The sequence below is a fragment of the Aythya fuligula genome, chromosome 10, assembly GCF_009819795.1.
Source record: "Aythya fuligula isolate bAytFul2 chromosome 10, bAytFul2.pri, whole genome shotgun sequence".
In the NCBI taxonomy this organism is placed as follows: Eukaryota; Metazoa; Chordata; class Aves; order Anseriformes; family Anatidae; genus Aythya; species Aythya fuligula.
Genome location: NC_045568.1, coordinates 6,776,170 through 6,788,769, shown reverse-complemented (window position 1 = coordinate 6,788,769; position 12,600 = coordinate 6,776,170). Strand labels below are relative to the sequence as shown.

Genomic DNA, 12,600 nt, shown 5'->3' with positions numbered 1-12,600 from the left:
CCTCCCCAGCAGCGGTTTCCCGCAGTCCAAAGGGGCCAGAGCGGGGCTGTGGGCTGCCTGCCCCACGGGGACCAGCATCTCCCCTCATCCTCAGCCCTGGTAAGAGGAGGACAGCCCCGGGTGGTACCCAGAGCAGCACAGCACGCACCAAACTGCTGCAGCCCAGAGGCTGGGTGCTGGCTCTCGGTCCGCTCGCTGGGAGAGGACCGAGGGGCGTTCAGCTGGAGGGGCCGAGCGGGTGCTGCTGGCGCAGGGGGGGGTAGGTGTGCCGGCTTATATAATGCTTACATAATTAGTGCTTTGTTAAGCAGTTGTGGCTGGGAGGGGCGTCCTGCCGCTGCCGAAGACCGAGCACAATTATTTTCCCTGGGAGAACAAAGTCTTGCTGCTAATTAGCTGCCCCGAGAGCGGCTGCAGGAGGTGGCACAGCCCCGAGCCTCCTGCGGAGCTGTGTCCTGCTGAGGGGTGGCTTTCCTGGGGCTTCAGGAGGAAGGGAGTGGGTGTTGGTGTGTGCTGGGCCCCGGGAGGGCTTTTTTTTGGCTGCAGTGGGTGTTACAGCAGGTAGGGCCTGAAGGAAGGCAGCCTGGGCTTCCCCCCTGCACTGTCCTTGAGCGGTTTCACAAGGAGCGTTTCACAAGGAGTTTCCTGCTTCCAACCAGCGTCCTGGAAGCGTTTCCATCGTGCTGCCTCTGGGAGAGGTGCTCTGTGCAGCCACCTCTCCTCCCTTCTTGCGTGGCACCCGCACAGCAGCCGCGCCGGTTGCATACAGAGAATATCCTGAAAACTCTTCGTTTATTTTCCGCTTCAGCTGAGGACGGGATGAGCCAGGACACTGCTGCCAGCCTCCGAGATGACCGCTGTGCTGCAGCCGAGCACCGGCATCACCTCCACTCCCCTCCAGTGCCCAGCGCGCGGGGAAAACACCAGCTAACCCCAGAGACATCTCCCAGCACGGCAGTGCCTTGGCAGTCAGGCTGGCTCCGTGGAGCCACCCCTGTGGCCCTTGGCACTGCCGTGGTTCAGTGTGTCAGCGACTGCAAGCTGCAGCTGGAGCTGTGCAGCGAGGCTGTCGTGTCCCGTCCCTCAGCACTCCTCCCATTCATGCTCAGTGCTGGCTGCAGCAGTGCTCAGTAAGTTCCTAGAATGCCTGCACCAGCGTACAACTGCTCCTTGCTCTTCACATGGACAGCAGGCTGCTCCCAAAGCAAGCATTGACCTCCCTCTGCTCTGCACGCAGCCTCCGGCCTCACCACGCATGCACAGCCCTGTCCTCAGGGTAGGAACTAAGGCTCAGCAACGCAGTGCTATTTAGTACCGTGAATTCCTGTAATAAAATGATTTTAAAGTCAAACAAGGGGCTGGTTCGCAGTGGTGTGCCTTCCCAGGGTTGTGCTGGCAGGACGCTGGCTTCCCAGGAGGAGGGCGAACCTCTGGGGAGCTGCATGGGCTAGCCAGAGATGGGGTGGTGAAGAAGTAATTGTCTTACTCGGCGGTGGTGTATGCCAAGGTGCAGCAGCCTCAGGTTGGGAGCCCTCGGGTCTTACCCTGCGTGGCAGTTTCTGTGCTCCTGGTGAGGTCTGACTGTCCCCAGCCCTGTGGATATTTACACCTGTGTGCGTTGATACCTGGCCTTACTGAGGCTTGCCACGGAGTATGGATGCTGGACGCAGATACATGCCTGCTTCTCGCACACCTCGGTGTCAGGAGAGGACTCGGGTTCCTTACAGAAACCTCGTTCCTCAAAAAAAAAAAGTATCTGATGCTCCAGGATGCTTGGCAGTGACCTGAGCCCCCTTGCAGAGCAGGCAGTATGTGGTGGGAGCAAGTCAGTGCTGACCCAAAGATGTTGGAGACTGTCCTGCAGGCCGGTGCCATGCTCTTGTACGTGAAGCCTGAAAATATTATGCAAGGAGGAGGTGCACGGAGCTGTCACGACTCTTCCTTGCAGAAAGTCAGTGTGCAAGCACGGCCGGTGAGTTGTAGCATTGTGCAGGAAGCTACCTGTGTAGCCACGTCGGAGTAGCGCATTGAGCTCCTGTTACAAAACCCTAATTGCATCCCTGTTGTGGAGGGAGGCTTGGCAGAGCAGGGGCAGGAATTACTCCACTCGATCACCTGATGAGACCTGTTCAGCGAGGCCATTCCCAAGCTCCATCCATCCCGAGGAGCAAACCTGTTCCTCGTCCAGCAGTTTGGGAGCAGCTGTGGTTTCTGAACGTGGTTCTGTTCTCTTGTGGTCCCAGCTGTGCTGAAGCCCACTGCAGGACGTTCAGGGGTGTTGCTGGTGAAGAAGAGATCTCGCTGCCCAAATGCCCACATGCTGGGAACGGGGCTGAATGTGGCTGTGTGCCCCCCGCCCCGGGACCTGCCTTTGCAGGGCTGCGGTGAGTGAGGGTCTGCACCCAGGACGACACAGGTTTGGCACCAGATTTTAGGCTTCGGTTGAGAATTACCTTTTGTAAAAACAAAACAAATAAACAAAAAGCCAGGTCCAGCTGTGTGTATGCTGACCGGAGTCTGCATTGCAAGTGAATAAGAGGAAAAAAGGCGAAATGCAGAGGTGGGATGGGTGTGTGCAGAGTTTGGCTGACAGACATGACAACATACGGAGGAGGCACGCAGTGGCCTTGCCTCTGGGCTGCCGAGCCCCTGGGGTTTGCTGGCATTGCCCCTGTCCCGAAGACACCCTTTGTGCATGGCACGGGTGGCAGTCGGTGCCAGAGGAGGTGATGTGGGCAACTGCCAGGGTGTGGGGAGCCTCCATCTCCCAGCCAAAGCCGCCTTGGTGCTCCCCCTGCCTCGGCAAGGGCCCCCGGGCCTGGGTGAGGTGGCAGCAGTGTGACCGTGGCAGCGGTTGTCTCTGGGACTGTCGCTGGTTTAATGACTCATCCCGGAGAATGCGATCATGTGCACAGCCTCCCTGCTTCCCTTTGCCCTATTTCATCCGATCTTTTGATCTGGTTGCATAACCGTGAGGCAGAAGGGATGGGGGGGGGAGGGGGAAGGAAAGGGTGCTGAGGAATTGCAGGTAATGTGACCACAGGGTGTCTGCAGCTCACATAGCACAGCTCTTGTCTGGGAAGCCTCGGAAACTGGGTTTGTTCCCAGCACAGCCTGAGAGGGAGCGTGGTGCTCGGTGCCTGAGCTGCTGCCTCCAGGAGGGTCCCAAGATGGCGGCGGTAGGAGAGGTGCCCTGGCTGGGGCTGCGATGCCTCTGCCTCCCATCTTCACGCCCAACACAACTTGTCTCCTCTCATCGTGAGCTCCGTGTCCTCACGAAAGCTGTGCTCCCTGCTTTCCTAGCACGCGGAGGACTTGCTGGTACTGACACTCACACAAACATTTGAGCTGCTCCTGCTGGCTTTGGCCCAGGGAGAGGCGAGCCCAGACGTCCCAGCTGGGCTCCGAGCGGGTGCCAAGCCAGCGCTGGGGCAGGGCCTGTGGGACGTGTGGAGGGGGAGCTGCCAAGCTGGTGCTTTTTGACCACGGTGGATCTCGTTCTTGTCACCACAAATTCGAGAGGTGATGTTAGTGGTAAGGTTCATTGGAACAGGCGCATTTCTGGGGGGCCGTAGAGGTGCCTGCGGAGCGCTTTGCAGAAGCATCCTTTTCACTTCAGCTCTCGCCTCTTGCAGAAGGGATAGTTTTTGTCTCCGGATCCCACAGCATCACAATACGGAGCTTGTTGGTTCAGCATTACTTCTTCCTCTGCTGCATTTTTCTGCGCTGAGGTCTTCTTTCCCTTTTTTCTTCAAAGCTCTGTCTAAGTGTCAGTTCATTGCAGCCATTAGCTCACAGACGTACTGCGAGCAAGAAAGCTGCCTGTGAGACGAGGTTCTCTGTCAGACACAAGGGGACAAGATGCTTCAAAGGAGCTATTACGAGGATTGTCAGAAACAGTTTACTTCAAGGGAAGCTTTCAAACAGAAACATTTCTGTGCTCTGCAAGCATTAGCTTGGTCACTGGCAGCCTGTTGAAGTAGCACACGGAACAAGGTGTCATTTCACATGGCGCTTTAAGACTGAAGTCAACTGTTAATGCAAGCCTGAAAATAGGAGAAGTCAGGGAAAGAGAAGTGTGCTTTATAAAACAGGAAGAGAATTGTCACTTTTTCTTTTTTTAAAAAGCTCGCCAGAAGGTAGCGTTTAAATCCTGAGAGTGGAGTGTGGTGGTAAAAGCTTTGAACTGCCTGCTGGGCTGTGACCCAGGGCTTGAACCAGATAACCCCTTGAATGCTGGGTTCAGTTAGCTTGGAAGATGGTCCCAAAGGTGCCATATGAATGGAAATTTCTGCCCCACCTAAATGTTGGGAAACAAAGAGATCTGAGTTGCTTTGTCTTCTGTTTTTTTCAGTGGGAGCTCATCTGGTCCCTGAAAGAAAATAATGGGCACTTAGGTCAGCAAGTGCTCTGTGTGGACTAATTAATCTTGCCCATTTTTCTTGTAAGGACACTTTTGGACTGTTAGTGTAGTCTTGGCTTTTGCTGGAAACAGGTCCTTTGGTGCAGAACTTACTGACACTCTGACACAGAAGGGACCCCGGTTTTCACCCAAGTGGGTTCCCATTCAGCTTAAATCCTGATGAATGCTCACGTAGAAGGCAGTGACAGTTCTCCTCACGTTGTGACCTCCTTGTCTTTGCAGACCAACCCCAAGAAGCCGTGTTCAGCAGTGACCATGTTGAGCAGGCGGAGGATGGAGAATGGCAGCGCTCGACTTCAACTACCTCATCTCAGAGTGAGCGGGCAGAGCAACTCTTGCAGAACCAGCACAAGAGCCTGGCCTCTGAGGACACCAAAAAGAAGAGGGCTCAGAAACCCTCTCACATGCGGAGGAACATAAGGTAAGCATCAGGACAGAAAGCGGTAGGGAACTATGTAGCGTTTTGAGTAGAAAGGGAGCCTGTAGGCTTTTCTTCTAAGCTACATTTTGCTGCTCTTGGCAAAGCAGATGGCTTTTCTTTTCCAAAACCTTTGGATCTCACCAGTGGGAGTAGTCTGTTCTCAGTCTGGAGTGCCGCATGTGGGTGCAGACTTGTTTGGTATTTTCAGAAGGGTAAATTATTTGGTTATGGAATATGTTTCAAAAAATGTGTATTTGCTGCTGTTTAATAATGATGGTGCAATTTTTCAGTTAGATGTCTTAAGTAAATAGCGAGTTTCAGATGTGTGTATGTGCTCTCTGCTGATGAGGATCGTATTGCAGAGAGCCTAAAATACAGCCCTTTCCTCTGTCCTGGGTACTTGTTCCCAGGAATGCTCGTGCTGTGGCTGGCAAATGAATTGCTGGAAATTAATTCCTTCTGAATTTTGAGAAGTAGAAATTGATTGTGCAAGTCACCACATACATTCTGGGATGGCTCCTAAGGTAGTAATTCACCATGAAAGTTTGTTCAAGAGGATCTAAAAGGCTTAGAGCAGGGACTCTTGAGGCAGCAGGCGGCTCATTTTCATGGTATGTAAGGCACTGGTAGTCTTTGGCTCATATTTCAGCTTGGGCACTTGATGGACTTTCTTCAAGTTGGAGGAGTGAGTGTTGAGTGAGCCTTGGGGTCTGAGACGTTGTTAGGATGGAGGAGATTGTCCCTTCAGTGTAGGCTTGGCTGGATTGAAAGGCTGGCTTAAGGGAACTGGGTTTTACCACTGCTTGTATTGTGCCTCTCTTCTGGCAAAAGAGCCTTCATTTCCAGGGCTGCAAATCTGAAACAGTGAAACTGGGAAAAAAAGGAAAAGCAACTTTCAGATGTATGGAAATGACCTATGAAAGTAAGCTGCTTTGAGAACAGCCTTTGAAAGAATTGTGCTAAAGCTATGAGAGGTCCTAGTTCCTGAAAACACTGGGGCAGGTGAAAATCAGGGTGAGGACTCTGGGGGGAAACTGATGCTTTTTCACAGAATCATAGAACGGCTCGGGCTGGAAGGGACCTTAAAGACCATCTAGTTCCAGCCCCCCTAGCATGGGCAGGGACGCCACCCACTCGATCAGGTTGCTCAGGGCCTCACCCAACCTGGCCTTGAACACCTCCAGGGAAGGGGCATCCACAGCTTCTCTGGGCTCAGTTCTTTTCTCCTCACATGTCTTCTTTGCATGACTTTGTGCCTTTTCTATTTATAAACTCTATGGCAATAAATAACATCCTGCCAGATAGAACTAGGCTCTGGTAACCTAACTCAAGTATATACTTATCCATGCACTTTTTTCCTCCTTTCATTATTTTCCTTGTCAAACTTGTGTCTTTTCCTTGAATGGTAGTAGTGATGCCCGTAGCTGGGAAGCACGGTCTTGAAAAAGATGTGAAATTTGTCTGTAGCTTTTGGCTATATGATGTTCATAGTCTCTGTAGCTGACAAATTACCTGGAGCTTGTCAGTCGTCTTTTAAGCCAGCTGTACAGCCCTTCAAGTTTTTTTGTTGTTTTGGTGGGTGTTATTTTGAAGGACTGTAAGTGTAACCAAGATGTATTCCTCTGTTTGCTTATGCATTCAGAAAGCTGTTGCGTGAGGACCAACTCGAAGCCGTGACAAAAGCAGCCCAGCAGGAAGAGTTGGAGAGAAGGAAGCGGCTAGAGCAGCAGCGGAAGGATTACCCAGCCACTATCCCAACCGTACCCCTAGAGTTTCTTCCTGGTAAGCAGTGGGAAATGCCACCTGAAGCAAGATTTTTAAGGGTAGGAGCTGATTGAAGAAGGAGTTAGTCTGCCAGTGCTGCGCTTGCACTTGCAAGTGTAAATTCTTGAAATGATCATTTGGAACAACTTGTGGCTCAGTAGTGCAGCCAGTTCCACTTCTGAGCTTGTTCTGCATCAAAATAGTGTGGCTGTGTGGTGGAAGGTGCCAGGAAACTTCTGTTGGAGACATTTTGACCAGTTAATTGTGTGTGAGCAGGATGCTGGAATCACAGAATGGTTTGGGTTGGAAGGGACCTTAAAGACCAAATTCCAACCCCCCTGTGATGGGCAGGGATGCCTCCCGTCGGCTCAGGCTGCCCAAAACCCCATCCAGCCTGGCCTCGAACACTTCCAGGGATGGGGCATCCACAGCTTCTCTGGGCAGCCTGTTCCAGTGCCTCACCACCCTCTGAGTAAAGAATTTCTTCCTTATATCTAATCTAAGTCTCCCCTCTTTTAGTTGAAAGCCATTATTCCTTATCCTATGACCACACCCCCTGACAAAGTGCCTCCCCAGCTTTTCCTGTAGCTCCCTTTAGGCACTGGAAGACCACTGCAAGGCCTTCCCAGGGCTTTCTCCAGGCTGAACAGCCCCAGCTCTCTCAGCCTGTCTTCATAGCAGAGGTGCTCCAGCCCTCTGATCATCTCTGCGGCCTCCTCTGGACTTGTTCTCATACATCCCTGTCCTTCTTGTGCTGGGGGCCCAGAGCTGAGCGCAGGCTCCAGGTGGGGTCTCAAGAGAGCAGAGCAGAGGGGGACAATCCCCTCCCTCACCCTGCTGGCCACACTGCTTTTGGCTCAGCCCAGGATGGGGTTGGCTTTCTAGGCTGCAAGCGCACATTGCTGGCTTGTGGTGAGCTTCTCATCAACCAGCACCCCCAGGGCCTTCTCCTCAGGGCTGCTCTCATCCATTCTCCACCCAGCCTGTGCTTGTGCTTGGGATTGCCCCAGCCCAGATGCAGGACCTTGTATTTGCTGGAACAGGTCTCTCTCATCTTTCCAACTGCTATGGAAGCTTAAACTAATTTGACAGAAATGCCATATCCTTGATACAGATCATGTTTGTTCTGAGGGTAGTCTGGTAATACATGGATCTGGTGCTGGGGACAGTGGAACAATAAACTGGGGGTACTTATGTTCATAACGTAGCCATATTCTTTCGTTCATGTTTTGACAAGCAGCGAGACAGCAGGCAACATAAACAGTTAAGCATCACTCTTCTCTTCTCACAATGGGAGTGAACTCAGTAACTGTATGTCAGGATGCAGTTCCACAGTATGTCATCTTGTGCTGCCTTCTACCCTGAGTAGTTTCAATGATTTTATGCCTCAGCCTCTCAGATGGGTGTGTGAGGGCAGAGGAGTGCAATTGCAAATTGTGTCAGTGGTCTAGGAGTTCCTGAGTCGGCTTTACCTCATGGGAAATGTGTAACCTCCTTTAAGTGTAAGAGTTCAAAATATTTTGCATTAAAAAATAAGAAACGGGAGCTATTTAAAATACTTTTAACTGTTGGGGAGTCGGTTGTAGCCCCAGAAGACCGTGGTTGCTTGCTGAGTCACTGCCATGGTTCTTACTTGGCCCTGTTGAGCTTGCCTCTCTCCCTGCTTGGCAGTACTTAAATATGCAGACAAATGGTCTTGATCAGCAAAAGTTGTTTATGATATGTGGGATATAATTTTTACAGTGTCTCTACTAACAAAGGACAGTTACCATCCCTTCAGCAGTTGGTACTTTCTCTGCTGGATGAAAAACAGAAGTGGAATGAAGAAAAAGGAAATGCTTTTACTTCTGAGATGACAAAAAAAAAAGGGGGGGGGGGGGCGGCAGAATGACTTCAGTATGTGTTTGGTCAATGTGCCCCAGCCAGGACATGCAAGGGAGAGGGTGCCATCAGCAATGGGCTATTGTTTAGGCATATTGAGAAAGAAAGCGATTGTGACCCAGGAAGCTGAGTCATAGCAGTGTTTTAGACAGTGAGAGTCTGTTATGGAAAATTCCAGGGCTAAGTTATTAGAGCAAAAGTGGAAGGAAATACTGTCTGGTTTCTGAACAGTTTTGTCTCCTTCCCCCTTATTATGAATTACTTATTGTCGTGTTTGTAGAAGACATCGTTTTCAGAACAGCAGAAGCTACCCAGCTCCCCCCTCAGGTCCTTGCTGAGGAAGTGATCTGTCTCGATAGTACCAGCAGTGGCAGTGAAGATGATGCTAAAGGAAAAAACAACATTAAAGATGGTAAGTGACTGGCTGTCTTACCCCGGGCTTCTCACAACATGCTACTTGTTCAGGCACAAACCTCCTATGCTCAACTAGTCAAATGTTCCAGTCGTGAATTACTTTGGATTTTTGGCCAATTTTTGCCTTTGAGTCCTAAACTGGCATTTCTAGCCTGGCCCGTCAGGCACTTTAGCAAACTTGTGTTTGTCTGTTTTATAAATAAACTCCATTTTGCTCAGTGCTCTGCTGAAGAGTGCTTACGTGAGGTGTCGCATCGTCTGCTGTGTATATGCAAGGAGCATCTGAGTATTCAAATCTGCAGCTGAAAGCAGTTTTTGTGTCCTTTGTCCTGAACAAATCTAACCTGACTGCTTTACACCACTCCGATTTCTTTGGCAGTTGTTAAAGACAGTGTACTGACAGATAAAATGCGTGTCTGGATTTGAGAATTAAGAGGACATGTGGAAGAGAATGTAAAACACACACAGAAACTGCCTCGTGCTTAGTGTTCTCTGAAACAATGGGAAACTCCAGTTTTTATATGCTGGCCCAAGGGACGTCTTGTGAGCCTGTATTCCGCCTGCTTGTTCATTAGCCAGGGTAGAATTACAAAACACGGCAGCCGTATTTTCCTGCTACAGTTTTTTTTTTTTTCCATATGCAATAAACCCTGCTGTCAGTTAAGCTTTGCCCCTTTTTCTCTCCTTTTCTGGTTACAGAAGTGATTGAGCTGAGTTCGGGAGAGGACGATGCCCTCCAAATCGTGGACAGCAGTGACTCTGGCAATGAAGGGGAGGAAGACGGCAGCGAAGAGAGCAGTGGCTCCCATGTGAATGATGCCTTAAATCAGTCCGATGCTTTGGGGCAGGTCATTGTCAACATCAACCATCCACCAAACGAGGAGGATATCTTCCTGGCTCCCCAGCTTGCACATGCAGTAAAACCTCATCAGGTAGGCTTCATTAGGCTTGGAAATGCAGGGAATTTGGCCAAGCCTGCTTTGTAATCTCAGCAGAACTTTTTGTGACTTCTGTGACCAGTCTGGTTGTGGCAGTTGCAGTTGTGGGCAGTCAAATGGTAAGGAGAAATTAAAGGAAGGCCTGGGTTACGTATAACTTTGGCGATTGTTGCAATTTGATCACAGGCCTTAGCTTTTATTTCAAGGGCCCATACTCATATTCAATTAAAAATAAATAAATAATAATTAAAAATACTTTGCTTGTTTCTGGCCGCACTTGTAACAAAATTCCTTCAGCTCTCAAAGGTGAAATATTTTGTAATTATCAGAGTTTGTTGTGATGGCAAAGAAGTTTCTTATCTGGATACCCTTGTGGTGGATGGTGTAGTGAAATCTGGAACAGACAGGAGTGTTTTCTTTGCATATTTAGATGAACATTTTTTAAATCAAATTGTATTTATAAACAAACTGACCAACCTCAATTCAGATTCTCCGTCTCCAAATTAATGTTAGATTTATTGGTATCATATCCTCAGAAAGTTTTATGAGAATCTAAAAATAGCATCTTTTGGAGCCTTCTCTAGCTTAAAATACTGCAGTGAACTTGAAACATCCCATTTATATTTTCGTGGTTATGCAATCCTAATATGTTAGCCACTATAAATAATAAATAAATGAAATATAAACCTATTTCATTTTTTCCACCTTTTTGATTCTTTTTTCTACTTTTCTCTCTAGATTGGTGGGATCCGATTCCTGTATGACAACTTGGTCGAGTCCTTGGAGAGATTTAAAACCAGCAGTGGGTTTGGGTGTATTTTAGCACATAGCATGGGCCTGGGCAAGACCATACAGGTCATCTCTTTCTTGGATGTACTTTTTCGGCACACAGAGGCAAAGACTGTTCTTGCCATTGTACCTGTAAGTAGCCCATGCGGAAGGCTGACTGATCACCTTCCTTGGTCTACTTCCTTCTTTGTGTAGAGATTGATTGGTATCCTATCTCACATCACACTCTGTCATACCCTTGCTGCTCTTCTCCCCGTTTCATTCCCTGTCTCCCTGAGTATGCATGTTGTAGTCTGCTGCTCTTGGCTGGGCACAGCTGGGGGGCATTCCACGCTCTTATTTCTGCTGTTAAAACCCTGAGCAACTCAATTGGGTTTTCAGTCCTTCCGTCGCTAACTTTTTCAGGTGAACACGCTCCAAAACTGGCTAGCAGAATTCAACATGTGGCTCCCAGCACCTGAAAACCTTCCTGCTGATTACAACTCCAAAGAGGTCCAGCCCCGCACCTTCAAAGTCCACATCCTGAATGATGAACACAAGTAGGTGCCAGTAAAAGCCCTTTTGAACATTTAGGTTGCATCTTGAGGAACTGTTACCAGAATTGCTGCTGCAGACTGCTAAGTTTGGGCTAATTCTGTGCCATCAACTCCCAGATCCTTCCCATTCTCCATCTGTGTATGCTGTTTAGAGGGGAGGATTTTGGTACCTGGAAAAGACTTACTGTATCTTTCATGCAACATTTATATCTTGTACTTTCTTCTCACTCTGCTTACTCACCTTTCTATTCTTCCATATATGCTGAAATCAGAAACCCAGTTGCCAGAGACAGAGCTACTTCTGCAGAGATGAGCAGAAGTGCTGTGTTTTTCTAGTGGTACGTTGCTAACACTATCATAATCCTGGGTCTCCTGACACGTGTGCTCCTTATACCGTATATCTCTTGTATTTTAAATGTTTTTCTTTTTTTCCTCTGAGATTTTTTTTCATACACTTTAAGGATTCTTCTACCCAGCACTGTGACTCTCTGTAAGCTGTGTTGTCCTTGAGACATACAATTGAGAATACAGTTTCGTTGTATTCTTCTGTCTGATTTCATGCTAGAAAGTACTTTAACTGTGTATGACCTTTTCTTCAGCAGGCTCCAGTCCAGTGGTACAAGCTGAAACTGGAGAGAAAGCTTACAGCTTATTTCATTTCTTTTTTCTTTTTTCTTTTTTTTTTTTCAGAACAACAGCTGCACGTGCAAAGGTGGTGAATGACTGGGTGATAGAGGGTGGTGTGCTGCTGATGGGATATGAGATGTACCGTCTCCTCTCACTGAAGAAGTCCTTTGCCACTGGCAGGAAGAAGAAAACAAAGAAGCAAACTGGCCCTGTCATTATTGACTTGGATGAGGAAGACCGGCAGCAAGAGCTTCTGAAAGGTGGGGAGCTGGGGGGAGGAGTTCCTGTTGTCTAGCAGGCTACCAACTCTGGCAGCACACGGAAACAACCTATTACTGCTTGTTTCTGGGAACTAGTAGAGTGAATAATAGTCAGTCTTAGCCACTGGCAATAGTTTCTGCGTCCTGACTCCAGTGGCTACACTTACTGCAGTAGATATATTTGTGCTCACCTGCTTCCTGCCTGTAATACAAATGCTTTCAGGTGTCTTAGCTACTTTTGGCTAGAAGCTGTGGTCCTCAGTATCAGAACAAATCTAAGAATTGGTTGTTCACTTTTAGTATTGCTGACGTGACCAAGCTTTGCTGGGTAGAATTGCATCTTTGGAGACAGGTTGTTGAGCTCTAGTTGAGTCTTTCATTTTTGCGGTGGCTGCAAGTAAGAGTGCAAGTATCTTGAAGTTGGAGATTTGTTTGTGTGAGGTTTGCCAGTCAGATCTGACACAAGACACACAACATGATGCAATGTAGACCATGGAGCAGAAATCAAGGGCCAGTCGTGTCTGATCAAGACCACATCATGCTAAAT

General features: G+C 48.9%; 1 protein-coding gene across 2 annotated transcripts in view; it reads left to right on the top strand.

The window, feature by feature from the left end:
* Positions 1 to 12,600, top strand: part of RAD54L2 (RAD54 like 2) — a 55,309-nt gene that overhangs the window by 30,540 nt on the left and 12,169 nt on the right. For both annotated transcript variants that reach the window (XM_032194305.1, XM_032194304.1), the window contains exons 3-9: positions 4,646 to 4,844; positions 6,487 to 6,626; positions 8,770 to 8,901; positions 9,603 to 9,835; positions 10,580 to 10,762; positions 11,036 to 11,169; positions 11,857 to 12,053. In XM_032194305.1, the coding sequence (XP_032050196.1) occupies positions 4,646 to 4,844; positions 6,487 to 6,626; positions 8,770 to 8,901; positions 9,603 to 9,835; positions 10,580 to 10,762; positions 11,036 to 11,169; positions 11,857 to 12,053 (1,218 nt within the window). The remainder of the gene's footprint in view (positions 1 to 4,645; positions 4,845 to 6,486; positions 6,627 to 8,769; positions 8,902 to 9,602; positions 9,836 to 10,579; positions 10,763 to 11,035; positions 11,170 to 11,856; positions 12,054 to 12,600) is intronic.